The sequence below is a fragment of the Carettochelys insculpta genome, chromosome 2 (assembly GCF_033958435.1).
Source record: "Carettochelys insculpta isolate YL-2023 chromosome 2, ASM3395843v1, whole genome shotgun sequence".
In the NCBI taxonomy this organism is placed as follows: domain Eukaryota; kingdom Metazoa; phylum Chordata; order Testudines; family Carettochelyidae; genus Carettochelys; species Carettochelys insculpta.
Genome location: NC_134138.1, coordinates 146,899,372 through 146,925,900, shown reverse-complemented (window position 1 = coordinate 146,925,900; position 26,529 = coordinate 146,899,372). Strand labels below are relative to the sequence as shown.

General features: G+C 43.1%; 1 protein-coding gene across 2 annotated transcripts in view; it reads right to left on the bottom strand.

Moving 5' to 3' along the window:
* ANKH (ANKH inorganic pyrophosphate transport regulator) overlaps positions 1-26,529 on the bottom strand; it is a 172,518-nt gene that overhangs the window by 19,723 nt on the left and 126,266 nt on the right. For both annotated transcript variants that reach the window (XM_074987832.1, XM_074987831.1), the window contains exons 8-9: positions 21,439-21,531; positions 17,005-17,100 (exon numbers count right to left, since the gene is read on the bottom strand). In XM_074987832.1, the coding sequence (XP_074843933.1) occupies positions 17,005-17,100; positions 21,439-21,531 (189 nt within the window). The remainder of the gene's footprint in view (positions 1-17,004; positions 17,101-21,438; positions 21,532-26,529) is intronic.

Below are 26,529 nucleotides of genomic sequence, written 5' to 3'. Positions count from 1 at the left end.
CTACATTCAGGGACCAGCTTTGTTCCCACTGCTATGTACTAGGGCCACAGTATCAATCCCAGAATCACTACGCTCCTCTGACTTCATCCACCAGGAACAGGTTTCCAAACCCTGGGAAAGCTCACCTCAGAGAGACCGGATATGGCTTCTTCCACTGTCACCTTTGCGGAATTCCCTTGAACCACAGTTTGCATAGGGATGCTCAGATAGTAATTGACAGCCTTGGGTACACAGGTTATTCCTGTGTATTTGGACCAAGAAAGTGGGTTCCACCCCACTATTTCCCTGAGACTAGTGTGACAGCACTTTCAGAGACCAGGAATGGAATGGTCTTTATTCTATTCCTTTGAACTGGCCATGTGCATCTATGTGGGGTCATTATGAATCTCAAGGGGTGATCAAGCCACACAAATCTTCAGTCAGCCTGCACTGCATGGGTGTCTCAATGTTAGGACATTGGCCTGCTATACACCCTTGTCTCCCACGGGCATAGCACCTATATCTTGCTCTGGGCATCCTGTGACTGTTTGGCTTTTCAGTCTCACTCCATGAATCTAACTCTCAAGTTCACCAAGTCCCTTAGCAGCTCTTCAGAATCATTCCTTCCCATTACAGCTCTGTCCAGGTCTTCAGAAGTCTGGGCCTTTGCGGTTGGGACTTGCCTCTTGATCTGGTGAATCTCTCTCCCAGTAACCTGAGAAAGTCCCTTGTCCATTAACTGTCTGCCTAGGAAGGCAATTAATTTTTTTTTTTTTTAGGATGAAGCATAATTTTTTCTTACTCATTCCTGTAGACCATGAGGAAGTCCTCTGACAAACCTGTCCAACACTAAGGCTGGGACTACACTCGCCGTGGAAGATCAAACATGCATGTTGTGAATGTCGACCCTGGAACTTCTTTTGAGCAGTATGGTATTCAAGAAGCGCTCCTGTTGGCCTTCTGGCATACCAAAAATTGCATAGTAGCCATCGATCTTCCAGGTAAGTGTAAACACAGCCTAAGTCTTCCATAATCACCTCCATGCTGTGGATCTTGGGGCACACACACTTCCCCCTTATTTGGAGCAGGTCAAAGAGTTATGCCTTCAGTGCTTTGCAGTTCTGGGTGCTTCTACTCCTGAAACCTCTGGGACCTTGTAATTGTTACCACCCTGGACCCTACCAGCATCTCAGCCTTCAACTGGGAGTAATCTGTAGTAGCTTCCACTGCCATGTCACAGTAGATCTTCTAGGCCTCTCCACACAGGAAAAATGTGACGATGCTGGTCCACTGGTCTTGGGCCAGGCTTTGTGTAGGACTATTCTTTTGAAGGTCAGAAGATATACCTCTATGTCACCTTCTGTAGGTAACTGCTGGCCCTCAGAAATCCTGTCCCATCATGGCCATGTGTCAGAATAGTCAGGGCCTTCATCTGGTTCAAGATCTCCTGAAGGGTGCTGTTTGAGTCATCAGCAGTTGGTTGGTTTCTTGCTGTAGCTAATACGGAATCCTGTGGGTGGCTAGCTGCACATCACTGGTCACTCTCCTGGCTTCACTCGGTGGGGAGCAAGGTGCAGCTTCTCCCAGCAGCACATCCCCAAAGCCGCAGCAGCACATCTGTCTTTCTCCCCAGCTTCCCCCAGCTGGGAGAAGACCCACCGGGCAGACAGCTGTTAGGTTAATTCTCCCAGCTGGGGGAAGCCGGGGAGAAGCCACGTCGCTGTGGCTGCCCGCCCAGTTTCCCCCATCTGTGGGAAGCCAGGGGACAGACAGCTGTGGTGGCGTGGCTGCCTGTCCGCCCCACTTCCCCCAGCTGGGGGAGCCAGGCAGGCAGGCAGACAGCCACAGAGCGGTTTTAAATTGCACTTAGCTTATGTTAATGCAAGTTAAGTGCAACTCAAAAACCATGTCTACACTAGCCGAAATCTTCAAAATGGCCATTTCGAAGATTTGGGCAAGTGTTGATGTAGCCAAAGTCATGCATTTCGGGGGCTTTCAGTACACTCCTTCACTTTGCACATTATTGCTATTGCTGTTGTCTTTCCATTGATTTAACAGAGACTAATGTCTTATTTCACTAGGAAACAGCCATGTAAAGGTAACAGATTTCCAGAGTTATTTCTCTTATGACCCATTGAAGTAGTTGAGCTCAGCATTCTAACAAGAGCAGAGGAAAATTGCACTAGATACATTTTGGGGAAAATCTAGATTGATTTCACAATAAAGCTGTCAAGTACAAGTATTTTCGTTTACAGTCTTATTCTACACTCTAAGGCCATGTCTGCACTAGCCCCAAACTTCAAAATGGCCATGTAAATGGCCACTTCAAAGTTTACTAATGAAGCACTGAAATACATATTCAGCGCCTCATTAGCATGCGGGCGGCCGCCGCACTTCGAAATTGACGCGGCTCGCCACCGCGCGGCTCGTCCCAACGGGGCTCCTTTTCGAAAGGACCCTGCCTACTTCAAAGTCCCCTTATTCCTGTGAGCAGATGGGAATAAGGGGACTTTGAAGTAGGCGGGGTCCTTTCGAAAAGTAGCCCCGTTGGGACGAGCCACACGGTGGCGAGCCGCGTCAATTTCGAAGTGCCGGGGCCACCCGCATGCTAATGAGGCGCTGAATATGTATTTCAGCGCTTCATTAGTAAACTTTGAAATGGCTATTTACATGGCCATTTCGAAGTTTGGGGCTAGTGCAGACATAGCCTTATAGAACAATTCAAACCTATATGACTAAAATAGATCAAGGACTCCAAGTCACCTAAGGAGTGCAACAAATCCTCAAGATATCATCGAGTATTATATTTTGCTTGGATTATTGAGTTATCCACAAAGGTTGTAAAATAATATATGAACAGTTTCCTACTGAGTAGATAACTTACTGGTCACTCTTTCACATGAGAAACTCCAGGTCACACCATCCCCTTTCAAGAAGTTGACATCACACATGAAAAAGAGGCTGAAAAGCAGAGTGAGTGATTTTTTTTTTTAAAGGATGTTCTAGTTGCAGAGCTTATCAGCCACTCGGATGTGTGTCTTGCTGTAACTTACATAGGTATGAAGAGCTGAATTTGACCCTTAAACCGATACCCATTGATGCAAGATGTCCAGAGAAGACTGTAGTCCCACAGAATGTCTACATATTTTTGTCAGCTATATAGCTAGTGTGCAGTAGCCGGTTTCAGTGACCTTTGAAACTTTAAGCTTCCTTCAAATAAATTTAGCAAACTTGATAAAAATGATAGTGTATATTACCATTGGACAATAAATTTTAAAGTCCAGGAGCTATAACATCAAAGGTTGCTGAAGAGGTTCAAGATCTCAAACCAAAGCTTAAACATTACAAAAGAGTTTATATAACTCAATCCACTATTTTGTGGGTCAATATCCTATGAACATTGTGTTATGTTTTGAAATATTTTTAATGGCTTTCTTATGTGTATTACCCCATTTGAAGTGGAGCAAAGTACTGAACTTTAGGCCATAAGAAATGTATAGAATAAGTGAAGAAGCATGCATGTTTACAACCGAAAGACCAGAATAAAATTCCAGTGAATCTATGTCCATCTACAATATCGTGAACAGTCAAAGACAATGTTTGATATTAATGTATGAATTTCTTGCAAAACATTTCCCCATATATCTGAGTAGTGTCAGCGTCTCTTTCCTCACTGAGTGGTGGGTTAAGGAAAAATAACTGTTACATTTAAAAAAAAAAAGTTTTTCAAGCAGTAGGGAGAACTAAAGGGACAGGCTGCCAATGCTCTCCAGCAGTATTATTTATTCTTCCAAAGTAGTGGGTTACATGCACATATTCTTAATCCTCTCTGACTTTCCTCATGCCACACTGCCACAAAAAAAGAAAGATCACTGGCAAAACTAAAGCCAGGTCCAGTAGCTGTACAGTAATTTTATTTGTTAGCATTAGACTGCTCAAAAATGAAGCTACTGCATGTTCTGCCACTGCAATTACTACTCAGTACAGTTAAGTCATGTGATTACTGCTGCACTGGTTCACTAAAGTGTGGGAGATACCTATGAATTCTGTGTGTTACCTCATTTGTTTTTAAATATAGTGAAGCTTAGCCAGGAACTTCTTAAAGCGTGAATAAGAAGAGGGTGGCAGACATTCAAAGTCTCTTTCAAAGCTCTCAGCTGCAGAATTAAGTCACATGGTGCTCCTGAAGTTTTCTAAATTTGGAGTATTCCAACTACATCCTTCAAAATCAGCTCGGCAGTATTGTATGGGATTTAATCCAATGTCATTGCTCACAATTATGATACCTGAGCACATAAAATGCAATGAAAATGGCTGATCCTCCATTTTTCTCTTGCTCTACTCACCCACACATAATAGATTTTTTTTGTGCAAATTCAAAGACATCAACCTTTGCCTCTCTTGACTAAACAGAATCTCCCTGTTTACAGAGAAAGGGTCAATGGACAGCCCTGGATGGTGTATAAACATCAGCTCTCTGACATTAGGACTTTCACAAGTCCACCATTGGTTGTCAAACCTCTTTTTGACCAGACAGGAATACTTCACCTATATTTGAGATGGCATTTGGAAACTTGGTAACAGTTTATATTCGTTGCAGTAAGAACTCAAACAAAACCAAAAAGCGGTGATGGAGGGAAAAGCTTCATTTTCCAACATCATTTTCAGAACTCTTTCCAGCACGAGAGGAAAAATAACACAGTAAAAACAAGCTGATTGTTTTCATATTGAACTGTTCTTGAACTAGACCCTTCCAGAAGTTGACAGAATGTTTAAAAACCAGGTCAGTGAGAGCACAGAGCTTTCCCTGACAGCCAAGTTCTGGTTGTGAAACAAATTATGCTATAAAGATGAAAGTTCCAATTACGATGTGTAACTCAGCATCTCCTTGGGAAAATGAGGTTATGACTAAGCCCTGTCTGAATAAGATGCAAACAAAACAGGGTTTACCCATATTATTTGTAATTTCATTTCTCTGGCTCTGTTGGAGACAGTGGTTGGGTTTGTCAGTGTGGTAGGGTTAGGTTACAAGTAAGCTGGTGGTTTGAGGGTTCTGTGAGAAGTAATGAGTTGGCTAAAGTAAATATGGCATATCTGTACCTTGCTTATTAATTTTTAGCTCTTACCCATAACCAATTGCACTCTAATCCACCTGCACATTTTTAGTTATAGATATCCATGATATGGATAAATCCCTATAAACTGAGAATAATTCATTACAGGAAAAAAGTAGAGATAAAGGGAATATGTAACTTTTTTTACAAAGTGAAATGTAACAATTAACCACTTAATGTACTTGAGGTTTTGACCTTTTGACAGTCGTGTGTCTTTCACTGGATGTCAGTAAGTGTTGGCAACACAGCCTGTATACACTGTACGTCTCCCTTCATTTTACTTCTTTAAACACGTGGGAAAATATTTCAGCAAAGCAGCCCAATGGGATAACATTGGTACAGAAACTGAACAGAGTATTTGGATCCACAGGAATTAAGAGGGAGAGGGAAACTGTTTAAGGTGGTGCAAGGAGGAATAATTCTTTTCAAGAAAGGAAAAAGAAAAGAAAAAACACGTCAAACAGAATGGCTAACCTTGTAATGCTAAGGCCTACAGGAGAGTCCCAAGGCTGGCTGAGGAAGAAACATTGTTTGAAATTGATAAAATTAGTTCAGATGAATCGACTATAAAGAAAGGGAATCATTCTGTGCAAAATGGTGATGAAAAGCGTAAGGGTGAGACTAGAGTATGATATGAAAAAAAAACAAACCATTATGTTCAGTGACCTTCTGAAGAAGGCATTTCAATTATGCCTGTACTCTGACCATTGCATAAATCCAAACAATTAGACTTGCATTTCTAAAAATACTCCTTTTAGTCAAACTCTAGGCCTTTTTTCTTTAAACAATAAGATAAACAAAACTAAAAAAAGCTTGTTCTAATTGCATGAGTGTAATCCATTTAAAGGCATTTATTTTCAAATAACCTTTTATCAATGCACGAGCACAGTCACTGAAAATAATAGGCTCAAACCATAACATGGCTCATCACCCAGGTGACTTTTATTACATGAACATCTCAGAATATCATTGGTACTGTGGCCATTAAAAAAAAAAAAATCTCTTGACCTCTCTCTATGCATCATCTGAGAATATTAAGGATTAGCAGAAACACAAAGATGCATAATCTATGATCGAGTATTATTCCTTCACAAAGTATGCTGCCATGTTTCTTACTAGTTTTCACAGTATTGTTAACTGAACCGTCCTACTTAAATGAACCTTAAATTAGACTGAACAATACATTCCAGCCTCTCTTGTACAAAGAATAAAGAGTATCTGGGTTACCAATGGGTGATGTTAAAATACAGAACTTAATGCCCCACACCCAATAAGGCATGCCATCTTATTACATGAATTACAGAAACTAAATGGTGCTTACATGGCATCCAGCTATATAGATGGTAAAGATCTATTAGAAGTCATGCCTGATGATCTGTCTCCCAGGTAAGTTATGACAAAGAAATATAAAAGTGGAAGAGACCAACCTTTAACCTTCTAGAAACTCCCTGTAAGAAATCATCATTCACCACATTCTTGGAAATCATGTGTTATGAAATTCTTTATGTATTAAAAAGTTCCGCACCTTGTGACTTGTAAGGAGACCATGTTCATGAGGCCAACTAACACAATCACTGCTCTTCATGCATCCTTAGTGAAAATACTTCCATCTCAATACTAGTTTGTCTTTAGTTGCTTTGCTTAGGAATTTGTCACTGTGTTTCAAAGAACTTTTGTGTAGCTCTCCCTGATTGCTGCTGTCCCTTCAGCATCTATTACTGTAAACCCTTGATACAGCAGACTCCGACTCAGCGGACATCAGGAACAACAGATGTCCACCGGCCTCCCCCAACCCCGGCAACCCAAAGAAAGTGCACTACTGTAAATGCCGCTGCCGCCAGAAGACCCCTGAGGCTGCCGCTGCCATGGTCAGAAGAGCCTCTGGGGCTGCTGTGGTAGATGGGTCCACCACTGAGTCTCCTGAGGTCTAGGATTGGTCTCCACCCCCCAGTTTTCTTCTGAGTGAGGAAATAAGCGGAGCAGAACTCCTTGCCTCAGAACTGCTCGGGGACCGGCTCAACAGCCCCCAAATGGAAGAGATGCTGGACCTCCTGGCTCAGCATACTCTCCTGAGAGGGGTCCCTGAAGAGGGATGGGGTGGGGAGATCACATAGGGTGTGTAGACGTGAAAGGGATGGAGTATCCTTGTGCCACCAGTTCTACAACCCACTTGTCCATGGTGACAGCTCTCCACTGAGGAAGGAAGGGGTGAAGGCCGTAGTGGAATGGTTGTAACTGCGTAGTGCCCAGAGAACAATGATCAGACTCTCAACCACACCCTCAAAATTTTGTTGTTTAGACGACTGAGGGTGAAGTGTCGAGTACTGCTGTCCCTGGCGTTGCCTGCCTGACCATCTGCACAGCGCCAGATGAGTAAACTTTGCGGCCCATATCATCCAATTTTTTGCTAGCTGTGTCCAGGGGAGAGGGTGTGTGTCAAAGAAACAACCTAGTTTTGTTGTGGACCACATCCACGGCAAGGGAGTTGGGATGCAGGGGTGTGAACAGGAATGTGGCATCCTCAGAAGCCACAAAGTACTTTTTGTCCAGCAGAAGATGTCTTGAAAGGCCCTATGATCAGACACAGAAAGAGGCAACAGCGTGAGCATTGTATTGTTCAGTGAGGAGGAAGAAGGCTGTAGAGGGGAGCCCTTTTCCCGCCTCAGAATGAGAGCCCTCGGTGCCGGGGTCCAATGACGGTTGGTACGGTGACAAGGTAGACAACTGCAGTGATGGTGGGCAAGGTTCTGATGCCCAGGATGGTGCTGAGCATGGCGACTGGGGAGTATGCCATGAAGGCCTCTGTTGCTTTGAGTGAGAACAGAGATGTGGAAACCACGGTGGTGGCAGGGGTGGATATGGCACGGTGGGCAGCACATCATGCCATACGGGTATACCAGACTGGAACGTTGTGAGGAAACCATGCTTGGGCACTCAGAACCATGTCCACCAGGCGTCAGGGTTCTGGTGCAGGAAGCACATGATGGCACCAAGCGAGGAGAAAGGCATGAGGAAATAGCTGGCCCCGAAAAGGGTTGGTGCCAATGGAATGGTGCTGGATGAGGCATGAGTGTGCGGTGCTACTTTGGGTGTTGTCTTCTTCGGTGCCAAAGTACCAAGAGGTCACTAACCCAGTGCTGCTGGGGTGTCACAGCAGTCTGCACCCAAGAGTTAGGCAGTGTTTCGACCCTGGATTTACGAGGTGACGCTGACCAGTGCAGGGATTGCGACTGGTGCTGCTTGTGGGCCGAGCTGGGTGCCAAGTGGGGAGCCATTGTCTTTATGGGCTTAGTGTGCCTTGCCTCAGCTGTTGTTGGGCTCGATGGAGCTGCCAGTGCTGGTGCCACGTTTCTGTGTCTCAGCTGCGAGCGCGCTCGTTTGGGTGGTGCCAGTAAAGATGGTGCCAGTGAGCTTGCAGTGGCTTTGCTCTCCGACACACCATGACAGGTGCAGCACCATGGCTGGAGACTGCGAAGATGCCTGGGGATGCTTGGAGTCCAGACCCTTAGATGTAACCATTGACTTTTTAGGGGGCGGCTTGTAGGGATTGACTTGGTTCCTGCAGGCTCTTGTGGTGAGGCTGGAGCAGTGAACACGATTGCATCTGGTGGCCATTGCCCAGACACTTAAGACACGACGCATGGCCATCAGAAAATGGCATGGAGTCCTTGCAGGATTCGCACTGTGTAAAGCCCGGGGAGCCCAGCATGGTGGTGATGCAGAAACTAAAAATTAACTAACAACTTTTTTTTTTGTTTTTGTTTTTTTTTTCATTTTCGTTTTAGAACAGTAGAGAACTAGGGAAAAGAATGTGGACTAGGTAAACGGCTCCACTAACTAAACAAATCAGCAGTCATGTGGCACTTTAAAAGACTAACAAAATAACTTATTAGGCGGTGAGCTTTTGTGGGACAGAGCCACTTCTTCAGATCAGTAGCATTCCAATAGCAGCTAACAAACTCTTAACTCATTTTGTACAGACACAACACTCAGCAGCCAAGAACAGTAGAGACGGAAATGAGGAGCCCGTGCCACTCACATACCAGATAGCACGAGAAGGTGCTACAGCACATGTGTGGGAAACTGTTGCTATAGAAGAATCTCCGAGCGCTGGCACAAGGACTCACTGACCACCATGGGGCCACTACTCAGAGAAAAAAAATATTACAGGTCTATGTGACAGGTGTTTCATTTCCACCTCTCTTTTCTCATGTGCTTAAAGTTACGATAACCAACAATGACTAATAATTAAACTTTATTCTGGAAGGATTTTAGAACTTTCATTGTAATCTTTTTTGCCAGACAGCAATCTCTTCAGCAGATACAATGAACAACTGGACTGTAACGTGGGGGCTGATTCATAACGTATAGTATTAGTCACGTGTTAACCTTTTACTTAATTTTGGGGGCAGTTTTATCACAAAGAAAAACAGATTTAAGATTTTTATTTCTCTGCCTATGTAAAAGCAGAACTGAAATAGCTCCAAATGAAACATAAAAAGGAGTGTGCAGCTTGAATTGCCCTCCCTGCCCAGCCCTTAAATCTTGCCAAGGTACAAAAAGGAAAAGGAATGAAAATCCTGAACATGAGAGTTCGATTTCTTATACAAGGCAGCCAGTTAATTATAACACAGACTGCTTGCAGCTAAATCTGCTTCTTATACACCAGCTTTCAACAGAATAGCTATCTCTCCTGGAGTGCACAGCCATGGAATGTGCCCACTGGAAAGGAGGAAAACGCAAAGCAAGATTGAATTAACTTCTATGACAATGCTCATTTTTCCCCCATAGCCTAAGCTGTTTCTAACAAAACTGAGTTTAAAGCCATGAGGATGCACAGTGCTCCTGGTACCTGTTCTGCCAGATTAACTCAGCATGATACATAGTGTGCCATCCTGGAAAGTCATAAAAACAAGCTTCTAACACTGTATGTGGAATTGAACTGTGGTGTGACACTGTACAACCAAACACCTGAAATCAGGATCTCTTCTTAAAGATTAGGACAGGGTGACTGGTTCCTTTGGGGGGGGATGGAATACAGGAAGGGAACAGGGGCTCCCCATTCAGTACTTAAAATTTTGATGGGGAAATGGGGGGTAGTGTACCTCTCACGTGCTACCACAAGTTACCTGTGGGTTAGGATTCAGGTTGTATGACTTGCTCAGAATTGCTTTAGTGAGAGTCAAGCACCTCACTTCACACTTTGTAAACATATTCTTAAATGCACCTAATCCATCTGTAGGGTGATCATATTGCCCCTGACCAAATATGGGACACAGGGTAATGACGCTGTCCCGGCCAAAATGGGACAGATGGTCACGCTACTCGGGAATGGATGTGGCTCTTGGCTGCCTCACAACTTGGGGCATTGGAAACAGGGCTGCCACTTTGCCAGCGAAGCTCCCGGCTTCTATCAGCTGGGGGAAGCCAGGCAGCAGCTGCAGTGCCACACAAATCTGGCTCCCAGCTCCCGCCAGCCAGGGGAAGTCGAGCGTCAGCCGCAATGCCGTGCAGGTCCAGCTCCCATCTCCTCATCTGGGGGAAGCCAGGTGACAGCCATGGCGGTCTGGCTCCCAGCTCAGGGGAGCTAGAACTGGAGGCAGCCACCTGGCTAGTAAAAAAACTGGAATATGGGGTAGTTAGATCCTTTGGCAAAATAAGGACATGGGGATGGAGCCCAAAATACAGGGCTGTCCCACCCAAAACAGGATGGAGGTTCACCCTATCCATCTGAGCTGACATTACTAAGTTTGAAGGTGTATCTGAGCTGAATCAAGACTATTCTGTAATGATGGCTGTTTACAAAATTCGCAGCCTGCGCAGCATATTTTTAATGAAGGTTGTTTGAGGTTCCTTTTGTTACTCCTTCACCACAATCCTCTGGGCGTCAGTAGCAGTAATTGTTCTTCAGCAAAGTAAGGCTGGATTTGGCGCTAGGCCTGAGGCAATCTCTCGAATGACAATGTTCCCAGAGCCTTGTGGAGAAGGGGAAAAGCTCATCTTACAACCTACAACATCAATGTCAAGGTCAGCACTTTTTTTTTTTTTTTAAATATCATTCACTCCTTTTACTGGATGCAGAGAAGGCCCAATTCTGCTGGCAGTTACAAACTCACTGACTTGCCTAACACTGGAACATGTGTACTTGTGGGCAGAGCTGGGACCCCCAAAAGGGCAACAACAGATGAAGTCAACTGCGTCGGCGTTATAAAACAAACCTTCTGCCCATTTAATTCAAATACTGATGCAGCAAAAGAAAATGACACCAAATTGGAAAACCTGAAAGCTAAGATGCAGATGACTAACACTATTAACCATAGACTTCAAGTGGAAATGGATCTTACTATTGAGGGCTAATGTAACTTAGATTGCAGGTTCTGTTCCTTTCTTTGTAACAGCAACACAATAAAAACCTGTTACTTAGGAAAACGATCCCTTAAGAAACGTGTGTAAGAAACAGAAAAAAAACAAAAACCAAAACCCAGACAAAGGGATTAGCCCTGTTACTGCATCTCAGGCTGCCTCTGAGAAATCTGAATCCTCAATAAGCATGTCAGACCCCAGAGAAGCCACTGCTGCTCTGACAAAAGCTGTGGTTTAGCACAAGCCTACTCATGACATTTTAATAGCTGGCTCATTACAAGGGCAGTGCCAAGCTCTGCAAGCACAGAATAAAGGATGAGGGATAAAGTTCTTGTGCACTGCCCTAAAAGGGAGAAGAAGGAAGCTTTACAAAGAAGGAACATACAATATTTCAGTACTCAGAAAAATGCTTTGTTGTAACTTTTGCATTGAAATATCTGATGCTGAAATAGATTTTTTTCTTCAACAAAAAAGGGGGGGGGGAGTGGGGGGTGGAATGAATGCAAGAGGCTTCATGCTTAAGAGTCCAAAACGTGCTTAGGTTGTAAGTGGAAAATGAGTGTGGTGCTCTGACTCTAGAACCCCCTCACACCTGGCAGTCTCTACTAAAGAGCCTTGGGACTGCAATTCAGAAATCCCTCGACATAACGGACTAATGGGTGGGAGGAAGGTTGTGGCTATTACTGAACGTCTGTTTTATATGAGGGTTTACCTGCCCTCCCAGCTGCCCCTACTGGGTTCCTCCAATTCCCCCCACTCCACCCAGAAAAAAACCCCAAACCCTGCCACTCATCAGAGGCGCTCCTGGATCCTACCACATCGTTGGAAGCACCCGGCAGTGCAGCTGGAGGAGCTCTACTGTGCGGCCGGAGCCATTTTGTTGCACACAGCAGGAGGGGCCACCACACGGCCTGGAGGAGCTGCCACCAGAGCTCCCATGTATGCATGGTGGTGCTGGTAGAGGAGGCGGTGGCTCCTCCAGGCTGCACCAGTGGTAAGTCCTTTAACTTTTCTTCTCTTTGGGGTGGGGCTGTGATTTTACAGACCCCAGCAGACTTCAGGAAAAACAGGGGGGGGTGTCCGTTGTTCCCACGTCTGCTAAATCAGTGTCTGTAGGATTTGAGGTTTTACTCTGCTAGGAGAGCTGCAGAACAAGGAGTAACCAGTGCAATCAGGAGTTGCACGTGCTCACTCTGTGCACGAATGGTTGAAAACAATTTTGCCTTATGGCAAATAGTAGTGGGGAAAAAAAGGAAAATGTGGCAAAGACACATTCTCAAAATGGCGTTTGAATTATTTAAAGCTCCTTGTTTAACATCAGCAACCCCCCCCCAAATGGCTTAACTGCACTAAAATAACCCTCAGACTAATTGTTTCTCTTCCTGCTCCCCCACTCTCCCTTGATATTCAAGTGGTTGAGTTTCAATGGCTTGTCATACATGAGTTCTAAAAATAGGACTGTTGAGTCGGAGCTGCAGCTGGCTCTTCATCAGCGGTCTCATCAATCTGATTAATCAGACAAGGCTCTTATTAATAGTACATCCAACAGCTGTTTCTTAACCTTTTCTGTTTTCCACAGCCTTTAAATGCAACCACTTGTCAAAGAAAACCTTTGAGTGATACCTGTGTAAATCCCCAGGCATCTTCTGATACACAACGTTACTAACTGAAGTTTCATCTACAAGTGGGTTTAACAAATCCCAGCACCAAACCTCCGGCAAGATGCTCTGCCTGAGGGCATCAAACTAGCAAGGGACAGAATTTCTCCACTACCACCGCTGGACACATGGTCCCCATCACTGGAGTAATGGATTTCCCAGGATGTTCCACCTGGGTCATTTCTTACTGGATTACCATGCTTCTAAAAGGTCTGTCCCTATCTCTCTGCTAACGGGGGTCCTTTCCAACTCAAACAAAGAAATACTAATTCCAGCAGAATGATTAAATCCCCTTTTTGACTTATGGGCATTCAACCAGCCTGGGAAACATTGTGTCCCCTCTTCATGTTTGTGCACTACAGAATCATGCAGCGCACCCTGGAAAAATGATCCCATTAGACTGAATATGTTGCAGTAGGGCTGGTCCAGGAGAACAGAGCAGTTACCAATGGCTATGGAAACAGCTCTTCCACAGATAAAGCAACAGATATTGGAGCAGACTTGAAATGGCTGTAGAAGATGGAAATTTGGAGCACAACCTGATACACACTTAAATATAAATATAATTAATACTATGTAAATAATTTTCTTCACCTTAAGTCCCACTAAACTCCTATCTACACATTTGCAGAATCAGGGCACTAAATTGAATGAGGCCTGTAAGCTTTATTTTATATAGCTTAGCACCCAACAGACACACTTTCCGAGTGAAAAGTACAACAGACAAGATGGTCTAACTAGGAAATGCACTCTACTAATGGTTCCACTTTTTGGTTGGATTTACTGGTGAATAATCCTAGGTAATGCTGGGAAAAAAAAGCCAAGGAAAACCATGGAAAAATGGACCATTCTGGGTAACTCCACTCCTAACAGGAGCTTATGAAAAAACTGCACCAGCTAAGCAAAAGGAGATAGGCTCAATCATGTAAAAATAGTCTGAAAAATTATAAAAGAAAAGCCTAATCAGAGGATTAAAAATAGCTCCAAGCAGGGTGATGCTGGTAATGTGAGATGCGGATTTAAGAAAACTGAAGTGGAAGAGTGCCGAAGAAGGTTAAGAAAATAATCGGTTTATATGAACCCTTGAGTGCTGAAAGAGAAATGCTGCAATCTGACAGAGAAAAGGTTTGTTGAAAGTGACTCCTGTGAATCTCAGAGAGCTCTGGCAGGCTACAGAAGAGATACCGCTCTGCTGGGCCTTTGCTGCTGAAAGGAGCATCACTTTGGACTGGGGAGCACAGAGACCTAGAGAAAACATTGAGCAGTAAAGGGAACACAAAACAAGAGATTTAGGAAGCAACCAGCCTGTGATCAATAAAGCAAAGTGAAAAGGCAGTTATGATTAACAAATTATTTATAGTATAACTTGAGACTTTAACAGCAATGGATGTAAACTGTAAGAGACAAAAAAGTGTGGTCTGGGCATAGATCTGGGAGATAAACCACTGGACTCTGATTCCAGGTTGGCCACTGACTCAGTCATTTCACTTCCCAGTCTCAGTTTTCCCATCTGTGGAATGAGGCAAAGAATACCTTACCTACTACACAGAAATGCAGTGACAATAACCATTAGTAAAAGTTGGAAGCACTGGCTCCAGGGACACACTCGACTCTGTATTATGAGCTTTCCCATGTAGTGAAGTCACATGGGCTTCAGCCAAGAAAGTGGACACTAGAAAATGATGATGGCAAAAAGACAAGGAGTGTAACCAGCAGCTGGTCCAAGACACCTTAGAACAAATCGTTGCATCCACTGTTAATTAACTCCAAAATGAAGTCCCCAGGCATTCTGAAAGAAGAGTCCAAGAGTAGAGGATTCCTGCAAAGAACAGGAGGAATACCTAAAGAACCAATAAAACCAGAGTATTGCGTGCTGAATTATTGTAGGTATACCCTGTGTCACAGGTGAAGTCAAGCCTACGTCCGCAACATGCAAAAACAATTGTAGCAGATGCCTTTCCACATAGGCAAAAATTTTATCTGAGAAATCCTATAGGTTTTCGGTAGTGCTGTTGAGCTAGGGTGGATGTTGCATGAACTGGCTTTCTATGCTTCTTCAGCAGAGTACCCTTACATTTCAAATGTACTAGCTACAACTGTGTCTGCGTGGTAGTTGTCACTAACACAAGTTCAACAGGATGCCGAAATTTAGCTTCTTCTCTTTTTTCATTGTATGCTAACACTGTAGCTGTGTTTATCATGATCATCTGCTCCACCACCTGCTTTAACGCAGCCTTTGACAAAGGCTAGGCTGTGGGGTCCATTTTCTTCCTCAAAATGAAGAAAGAGAATCGCCCTCAAAATATGATGAAGGAAAAGAACATGGAAATGTGACACTTCTCCACAATTGCTGGTTGGAATTGTTTCTAAACAGACCATTGGGGCAGAAATAATGGTCTTACAAAAGGGTACATTGGTATGCTGGCCACTTCTGGGATGATGTGAATGTAGAAAATAGTTTCCATTCTAGAGAAGACAAGCTTAGAGACTCATTAACTGCTATCAAGCAAAGCTTTGTCTCGGACCAGCTCAGATGCCAAACACCAACCCTAAGACAACATTTCTATTTGAGTTAGCTTGGGTTTGGGAGAGTGGGTAAGAGAAGCTGGGGACAAGCCACACATCTGTGATGTTACTATCAGTATTTGTTACCTGGAAACCCTGAAACTCCAATCTAATCCCTCATGTGATTATTTTTCCATTTTAAAGTCAACAGTATGCAGTAATAAAAAGAGGTCATCCAGGCCAACAAGTGCTGACTCCAAAGAGTGCTATCAGCATATCTACAGTGATTTTAGCATTCTGCTGCAGTCACAAACCACAAACTCATGCTAGTACAGATGAATGTGCACACAAAAGGATGGTTGATTGGTACTTTTTTTTTTAAACTATTTTTACACCATCCTTGTACTGTAGTGCTAAATAACGGGGGAAAAACCAAACCAAACCAAACCAAAAACCAAACCAGTCTTCCTAGTTTTGTAGCTGCAGTTGTGCGGCTCTTAGTGTGCGCAGCAACTAGCAGCCTTCAGCAGTAGGATTCTGACAACAAAACAACTTAATTATTTTGGGCACAAATCACTTGTATCTGCAAATCAGATTAAAAAAATCCCCTGATATAAAAATTTAAAACGGGTTCATATTAATAAGTGCCCACTGTTAAGTAAGCCAAGTAACAGAAAGCTTAAAGCAGAACTTGAATAGAAATGCAGATTAATGAGGGAAAAGTGAAACAAAGGAAAACACTGACCCTTCATACCCCACAAAAACCTTTTCTAATATGAATGTTCTGAGTAGTAAATGTTGAACAAGGGGAGCTCACCTTTCTCACATCTTTTATTCTATACTGAAGATAGAGTAGCTAAATATAAACAAGTTACTTTCCCATGGTGAGCTCACATTTCAGACACGGCTACCAGAGAATCAAGAATTTGGGCATCAGTCCTATTCAAGCTCAAGTAAGGGTGCAGGGGATCAGCTGTTGTTTCACCCTCCAGCCTGGGTGAACAAGCACCTAATTATTGTTCTGTGCTAGAAATACAGAGCTCTTTATCCTTTCCCTAACTCTGCAGACAAAACAAAATTTGGTGAGTGCTATAGTGCTGCTCGTAAAACATCAAGAAATAAAGCAAAAAACTTTTTTGTTGATGTCAGGGATGTAAGTTATGCACTTTGTGCTACCCCATCTTACTTGTTTTGATCAAATCAAAAAGCTCCACTGCTTCCTCCATGCAGGCTATCTTAGAAGATGAAACTGCCATAATCTTCATAGGCACAGAGAGTAGTGCTCAGAGTGTGTTGATAACACTAAATAATATGAAATTGGTGTTTGCTGCTTCAATCACATACAGTAATTTTTTGCTTCAAATACTTGACGAGTGACTCCTTACCGTTAATGAAAGAGCCATGCAGACAAAAGTGAACTTCTTGATATGTGTTGCTGTGACTGTGCTGCTGGTATTCACCAGTTTATTGCTGGGATTATTCTAGGATGAGAAAGAGAAAGAGATAACAAGCATTAATTTGGTCCCAAGACTGCTGTGGAGCTGACGGCTCCACAGTCAGGAGTGAGATCTGACTATGTACACAGTTCTTACTTGAAAAAAAAAAATATTTAGCTTCCAAACAGGATCCTCACATAAGCCACAGAATATTTTCCATGTGAACTAACCTTCATTGTTCAAATGGTCTCTCAGTCTTTACTACCTGCCTCAGGCTGCCAATCAGTAATGCCAGTTTAAAGGCATTAATGATTCTTCTAAAGGGTACCAGTATAGCATCAGCCATCTTTGCTTAAAGCTTGTAAGAACAGAAAAATAGTTAGGATAAATGTTATCTTCCCCTTTTCCCACATCAACAGTAAATTGCACACACACATCCAGCAACACAACTCACTCAATACGGATCAGATTAGCCATGGAGTGGCCAACATAAACAAAGATCTTGGAACACCTGACTTTGCTAATTAAGTCTAATGAACTGTATGTAATTAGAACAGCTAGCTCTTCCACCCTGCTCATGGATTCTGTACTCACACCACAGTGGCAGGTGTGCTTATAAAGCAAACAAACATAACTCAGTCATTCCTCAAAGCATCAAAAACCAACAAATGAAGCTAAAGGTTTCATTTTACTACCATGGGACACATTCTTATGATAAATGAAATAAATGAGCTGTGATAGGGAAGCACAGAAATTCAGAAGCAGGACACTGATAGAAAAGTGTCTGCAGAGTCATCTATTGGATTAGCTGGCTGTTTAGATACATGAGTAGGCACCAGAAGTGATGAGAACTCTGATAAGTTATGATATTGAGTCAGTTTTGATGTAATTCAAGCAGAATAACATCAAACTAGCAGACTGTGGATGGCTTATTATACTGAATACGAGATGTACTAACTTGTGCCAGCTCATCCAAGGAAGTGTAAGACGTGAATGTGGGACAAATTAAAAGTACACTGACTATTTTGTAAGCTTTTGTACAAAACTCACGACTTGAAACTTTCCTAAGAGATAATTTAACTTATGGAACCCAATACCACACTAGAATGCTCAGGCTCTACTTTAGTACTCAAATACAAATTGGAAACTTGAACACCACCACTTCTAACAAGTGGGAGGGGTGGGGTCTGAAACAGACTCCCCATAGACTTTCTTTGTCCCCAGCACTACTAATTCATTTTGAAAGAGCTGGACAAATGAATGAGTGCAACCATATGATAGGTTTGCTTTTGATGGTAGAGGACAGAGTGCAGCTAAACTGGGGCTCCTTTCTAATATATGTCTCATGTTCCTGAAAGCTCATGCTTCAGGATCTCAGCTAGCCACCTGGAAGGACCAGGAAGGGATTCCTTCTCCCCCACTCCCAATGTAGGCTTCCTCTGAAGCCTCAGAGATGGCTGTAACTGGAGATGGGATATTGAAGAGAATGGGACAAGACTGAGGTGACACTGATTGTTCTCTCTCTCCCACTCTCTCCCCCTCTCAAGTGGTCCAGTGGTTCTCTCTCTCTCTCTCTCTCTCTCAGGTGGTACTTGCTCAGGGTCTAAATCATCACCATGTGCAGGGTCAGGAAGGGATTTTCCCCCAGGTCAGATTGATAGTGGCTCTGAGTTGGGTTGGGTTTTTTTTTTTTTTTTGTCTTTCTTGGTACCATTATTTTTCTTGGCTCTCTGAAGGGTCTTGGTATTACACAGCAGCCAAAAAACAAACAAATGAACAGCTGAGACATTCACAGCCTGAGGATAGTTTTAAAAACATAATGGATTCTTTTCTCCCAAACTGCATCAAGCCACCTTACTCTTCAAAGATGTAATGTCAAACCTAGATTTACTTCGCAGTTGGATCATGGGTTGATTCCTAAGAACATAATGTAAGAACATCACAAAAAACGTGCACCTAGCCCAGTATTCTGTCTTCCGGCAGAGGCCAATGCCAGATGACCCAGAGGGAGTGAACAGAAAAGGTAATCATGAAAGCGATCCCTGTCCTGACATCTATTTCCAGCCTTTGACAAACAGGGGCTAGGGGCACCATTCCTAACTATCATGGCTACTATCCATTGATGGACCTAACCTCCATGAATTTAACTAGTTCCTTTTTGAACCTTGTTAAAGTCTTGGTCTTCATAACCTCCTCTGGCAAGGAGTTCCACAGACCTACTGTGTGCTATATGAAGAAAAACTTCCTTTTGTTAGTTTCAAACCTGCTACTCATTTATTTCATTTGGTGATCCCTCATTCTTTTGTTATGGGAACAACTAAATAACTTTTCCTTCTACTCTTTTTCCACACCAGACATGATTTTATAGGCCTCTATCATATCCTCTTAGTCTCATTTTTTCTAAGCTGAAAAAAAAGTTTATTTTGTCAGAGACAAAGAATGGGTCATCTTCAGCCCCAACAGGACTTGAACCTACAGTCTCTGGCTTTAGAAGCCAATGCCTTGTCAGATGAACATGTCTTTCTGAATGTCACCATCTGTCTGTGGAAAAATCATACTGTCTTCAACTTGAACTGTTGACTCTCAGTGTTACTAAATACAGTAGTGTTACACACTCAAAAATGTAGTGCTGGAAGGAACGTTGAGGTTATCTAGTCCAGCACCCCATAGTAAAAAGGGCCATGTTAATTTAGATCACCTATAGAAAATGTTTTTCTAACTTCTTCTTAAAAACCTTCCGTGATGGGGACACCACACTTTTTCTTGATAACTGATTGCATAATTTGACTACCCTTATAGTTAGAAAGTTTTTCCTAATACATACCCTAAAACTATGAGATAAATACAAATTTATTAAAATTGATTTTGTAACACTGGGCTTTACAGATTAATTTGAGTATCCTCATCTCCCTCTGTGCTCCCACAAAGTCGACTGATTGCTGCCACACTCAATCGACAAACTGTTGCAGCAGTGCATTGTTGGAACTATCCCACAGCTCCCTCATCCTTGTAGCATTCTGGGTATTTTAGCTTGTGCAGCAGGGGAAAGAAATGCCCCACAAGTAGTTCTGGGTATTTGACATCGTCTTACATTGCATCACCCTCATTCCCCTTCTGTGGTCCATTTTTCCAGGGGGAAGGAAGAAAAAGTAGGGCATCAACAAAGATCGCCAAATTAACAGGAATTTCTTGATTCTAAAACTGAATTGATTTTTATAACTGTGTCTATAACTGAATTATCAAAGGCTTTATAAAAAGCAGCAGGTGTATGTCTTCTCAACTGGCCCTCTTCCCATTGTTCCCCCTCTCTTGATTACATCTGATCCCTGAAAATAATACAGGGGCAATGTGAAGCTTGAAGAAAGAGTAGATAGTAAAGGTTTTGAAAAAAAGAGACTTTGTGAGGCTGGGTTTTTGGTTTTCCAGTTCATTATACAGCTTCTGTGCCTTGGGATCTCCCAGCGTCTGTGTCTTCTCAACTGGCCCTCCACCCACTCTTCCCTGTGTGAAGGGGTTCAAGGTTAGAAGAAAGAGGATAGAAAAGGCTAGGAAAAAAGATTGTTGGCTTCCCTCTTCACTACACAGACATTGCCAACATGTAGGATGGGGCTCATGAAATTTCATTGCCATTGTGGGCGTATTTGGGAAGTTGAATGGCCAGTTGACATGATCCCCAAAAATATTTTTGGGCAGTGACGGGTGGGGTCTGTAGCTCAAGGACCACTTGAACCATTCCCCTGGGGAGGCAGCCAGGCCCCACAATTTGTAGCCACTGGGGAGGAGACTTTCCCCTGGAGACAGCTAGCCCCCAGTTTCCTTGTTCTGGCAGGGTGAGGGAAGGGGAGGGTTTGGGTGAAAGGAATAAACAAGTTTTGTTTAGGTATTCACATAACACAAGAACCAGAGGGCACCCAATGAAATTCATAGGCAGTTGGTGTAAATCAAACAATGTAAACACTGTTGTGAAGGCTAAAAGTATTCCTGGGTTAAAAAATTATTAGATAAACTCAGGGAGGAATAACCTGTCAATGGCTTTTAGCTAAAAAGGTCAGGGACGCAATCCCAGTGCTGGGCATCCTTTAACCTACAAAGGCTAGACAAACTTGGCACTGACTGCTGTTGGGAGACCAGATACTGGTCTAGACCCACAATTGTTCTGACTCAGTTTATAGATATACATAGTGAAGAAGGAATGAAAAATAGGGAAATTACTGTATTATCTCCCCTTATGCATCTTTTGCACTGGTGCTACTCTTCTGCCTTTTGTTAACTATCCTTCATTTACATTGATGTACATTAAAGGGAAAATCAGGTACAGAATCACCATGAATGTCAAACAGCACTAGAAAGTATTTACTGCCCTCATACCGCACAAGCACCAACCTTGTCAAAAGCAGGATACACAGCTCTAATTTCTGTCAACCAGCCGTACGGCATGTGTCCCACAGGGTATGTAGCTGTCAGAATTGCCACAGCCTACAACAGGAGAAAAGACCATACTTACATTTCAAATCTTCACACAGTATAGATAAACCAACCTTTTCTTCAATTTTCATTTACTGTTGATCTCTGTGCTACAAGAGACAGGCAACCATGTGGGCAATCATTTCCTCAGGAAAACAATGCATTTCAGACTCTACAATGCATTTCTACATTTATTCTACAATGCATTTCAGACTCAGGAAAAATTCAACAAATTCATATGACTTACCTATGTGGTTTTGCTATCACAATAGTACTCTGGTTATATTTTAGTTTTTTCATCTGTTAATTTGTTCATCAATCTATTTCACCCTTTATTCTTTCCAGCATGTTGATTAATTACTTGATTTAGTGAGACTCAAATACACAGTACTGGAGTATAGTGCTTTTTCTATTAATCATATTCCATGATCTTCATTTTTTCATACAATTCTAATAAGTTCACCAGTAAAACAGTGGAAACAAAATTATTTAATTAAAAGAATTGCAGCAATGTAATTTGAAAGCCAGCAGTCTGACTCATTTTGGATGTCACATGGACTGTAATGGACTAGAGAGCCTCTAGAAACACAGACAAAAATAATCCACTCTAATACAAAACCAGCTCATTACCTGAAATCTAAGAAAACTAAGCCCTCCAGTTCTTCTGCAAGTACCATTTACATAAATGATACACAAAAGAGGCCCCCTAATGTCTTAATACATTTTAAGACTGCTTTGTGCTGCTGCTTATGTTTTCCTTTTTCCTGAGGAAAAAGTTAAGTTATATATCAAGGAAACATTTGCAAACACTGTAACTGCCTTTTCTTTCCTATGGAGGTTGGTAAGATTTTACAACACTCACCTGGCCACTGTTAGCTTAAGTAAGATGGGACAATAAAAATGTCCGCCTTTTCAGTCATATACTTCAACTGATGTATCTAGGTTCACAGGGGAAGATAGTTTAGGGAGATTCTCTTTAGACTCCTTCTAATGTTGCCTTGAAGCTAGCAAATTGTCCCCATAATTACCCTATTCCTCAGGACCAAAGTACATGTCTGGTCTATGAATCACCTAAGAGCTTGGTATCTTTAATAGTCCCACTCCAAAAATTTAGCTTTGTGGGGTGTGCAGGATCAGGACTTTTGTCTTGTTATGATACAATTAACTTTGGACTCAGATGTGTACAGATCATTAGTGGAAGAGAAACATTCTCCGGACTGTACTATTTCTATCTCAGAGTAAAGCATGTACACAGTCAATGGAATTTCTGAAGTAAAAAAATATGACCTTGAAAGGTCATCTAGTCCACTCTTTGCACTGAAAGTATGACCAAATGAAACTAGACTTTCCCCAGAAGGTGTTTGTCTAACCTTTGCTCAGAAACATCCAGTGATGGGGATTCCGCAACCTTCCTTGGTAAGCAATTCCTTTGTTTAACTATCCTTTATAGCTGGAAAGATTTTTCTAATATTTAACCTAAATCTTCTAGTTTAAACTATTTACTTCTTGCCCTATTTTCAGTGGACAAGGAGAACAATAGATCACCTGTCTCTTTGTAACAGTCATTAACATATCTGTAGGCTGTTATCAGGCTCCCATCTAAACACGTGTAGTCTTATCAACCTTTTTTCATACGTCAGGTTTTCTAAACCTTCATCATTTTTGTTGATCCCCACTGAACTGTCTCAGATGTCACCATATTTTCCTTAAATGTGGTACTCAAAACTGGACATAGTACTCCAGCTGAGGCTTCACAAGGGTTCAGTAGAGGAGGACAATTACCTCCCATGTCTTATATATGACACTCCTATTAATAAATCCCATTACGATATTAGTCTTTTTTCACAAGTATTGTTGGCTCATACTCAGATTGTGATCCACTATAGCTTCCAGGTCCTTGTCTCCAGCAGCACTGTGCCTACCTTGTTATTCCTCATTTTGTAGTTGTACATTTGATTTTTTCCTTTCTAAGGCTGTGTCTACACTTAGTAAAAACTTAAAAATGGCCATGCTAATGGCCAGATAGAAGAATATTAATAAGGTGCTGCAATGCGGCTCGTCTACACCGGGGTCCTTTTTGACAGGAGCTCATAGGAATAAGGGGATTTCCATGGGGTCCTTTGGTGGGGTCCTTTCAAAAAGGACCCTGGTGTAGACGAGCCACGCAGGAGCGAACTGCAGCACTTCCGAAGTGCCGTGGCAGCTGGCATGCTAATGAGTCCTGAATATGTATTTCAGCACCTCATTAGTGTTCTTCGATCTAGTCATTAGCATGGCCATTTCAAAGTTTTTACTAAGTGTAGACACAGCCTAAGTGCAGTACTTTGTTGCTTTCAGAGCAATAGCATGATTGCTTTCACCCAGTTTGAATTCTACCTTCAGACTTGCAATCAGTTCCACTCTGATGGCCAGAATTAATGCTACAATGATGCCAGGTGCTTGCTTTCTTCAAAATATTGTCTCCATTACATTCCAAGAACTCACTGAACATTTTGGCTGTGTCTAGACTAGTCCCCAACTTCGAAGGGGGCATGGTAATTAGGGTATTGGAAGACTCCTAAGTGCGCACTGCAGTGCACATGCAGTACTTCATTAGGCTAAATCTCTCCCGTGGCAACTTCGAAGTGTGAAGCTTCGAAGTGCCGGCTTGCATCTAGCTGCAGGCACTTCGATGTGCCAGCGCTACTGCCAAGTCCCTTTACTCCTCAAAATTTTTGAAATTGCTGCAGGGGAGCTTTAGCCTAATGAACTGCTACATGTGCACTGCAGCACGTCTTTAGTAATCTCCCAACACCCTAATTACCACGCGCCCTTCAAAGTTGGGAGCTAGTCTAGACACAGCCTTTGCATTTTGCTGTATTACTTTTCTAATGGATGCCTACTTAAAGTCCCCCAGGTCTTTCATATATTTCTGTTTGTTTTTAGAAATGCCTCATCCACCTGTACTGATTTTCATGGTCCACTCTGGACCCCTACCATGACATCATCCATATTTCTGTTCCCCTTTCATCTTCACCCAGAAAATTCCATCTGGTTTTCCTTTGACCTCTGTCCAGATCTCAGAAGAAGAGTATTAATTCTTGTTGTATAACGTGATACCGTCTTCCTCCCCACTTCCAACCCCTACCCCACCCCACCAATGACCTTCCTGAACAAGCTACACCTCCCTAAAACTATATTCCAGTTATGGAATTTTTCCTAGATATATGTTAACATGTCTCTAAAAATCTTAATATTAGGACTTTCTGTACGTTCTTCACATTTCAGAAAGGTAGGAGTCTGCATTTAGTTTCCTATTTCCTCCCGCTCCCAGAGAAAAAATGAAAGGAAACAAGGCCTGGCTTGACAAAGCCTTGGCTGGGAAGATTTTGTGCGGGTTGTCTGCTTTGAGCAGGGTGTTAGATTAGATGATCTCCTGAGGTCTCTTCCTACCCTAGTATTCTATGATTCTATAAATCACAAAATGCTCTAGTCCTCCTCCCATTGAAATCAATGACAAAAGTTCCAGTGATTTAAATGGGTGGGGGGAACAGGAGGACCAGATGAATATGCACAGTATCTGTAAGCACAGGCTTTTGCTTTATAATTAAAAGAAAAGCTAAGTTGTTCACTTTGGTGCAGTAACTGTTATTCTTCAAGGTGCGTGTCCCCATCCCGGCGCCACAGACTGGAGACTCTTCTAGCTGTATCCAGCCAGTCTGCACATGTGCTGTGTCACTCCCTTTGTGCTGTTTTGGTCACGTGCGCAGACTGGATCAAGCCCGTTACTCAAAACTGCTCCGGAATCTGAAAATAGACAACAAGATGGACTCCGCAGCAGGGTGCAGGGTGGCTGGTGGAGCACCCACGGGAACAAACATCTCAAAGAACGACAGTTACTGCACCGAGGTGAGTAACTTCGCTTTCTTCTTCGAGTGATGTCCCCGTGGGTGGTCCGCTGTAGGTGACTGCCCAGCACTTCCCCCTGATTAGGAGGGGGTGAAGGAGTCACTGTGCAATTGATGTGGAGAGGACTGCTGCGGCCAGCGAGATGTCTGCGGCCACTTGGGTCTGGATTGTGTAATGCCTCATGAACGTGTCATGGGACAACCAGGTAGCCGTTCTGCATATGTCTGTGAGGACAACCCCCCGCAAGAAGACAGTAGAAGCTGCCACTGCTCTTGTGGAGTGGGCTTGGGGCTGAGTTGGGAGTGGCACCCCACTGGAGGCGTAACACTGGACAGTGCACGCCGTGATGTTATGCACTAGGCGTTGGGATGAGAGGCATTCACCCTTGGAGCGTTCTGCTTCGGGAGACAAGCAGTCAGTACGTTTTTCACCGAAGTCTGGTTCCATCAATATAAAAGGCAAGTGCCCAGCGCACACCCAACATATGCAGTGATGCATCCTGTGGTGACACATGTGGCTTGGGATAGAAGACAGGTAGGATGATCAGTTCATTAATGTTAAAGTCCAAACAAACTTACGGGATGAAAGCTGGGTGATATCCGAGAGTCATCCTTTCCTTAGCGAAGACAGTGAAAGGAGGTCCCTCCATGAGCGCTGACAACTTGCTCAGTCTATGTGCACATGCGATCGTGAGGAAGAACGCTGCCTTCATGGTAAGGAACTTAAGGGACATGGTAGCCAGTGGTTCGAAGTGTGGCTTCATTAGCGCCCAGAAGACCACATCTAGACTCCAAGAAGGAGAAGTTGGTTTATATGGGGGATACATGTCTGTGAGCCCCTTGAAAAATCATTTGATTATTGGGTGGGCGAATACCAAAAGCCCTTCAACTTGACCCCCAAATGCTGTAATGGCCACCAGATGCACTTGCAGGGAAGGTAATGTTAGTCCTGAGTCTCTCAGATGTACCATGTAATCTACGATGGTCTGGAGGGGAGATAACAGCAGGTCCATATGATGTCCAGAGCCCCAGACCGCAAACCCGCGCCACTTGGAAAGGCAGATAGCTCTGGTAGTTTGTCTTCTACGGCACATTAAGATGTCTCTGACTTGCACAGAGTATG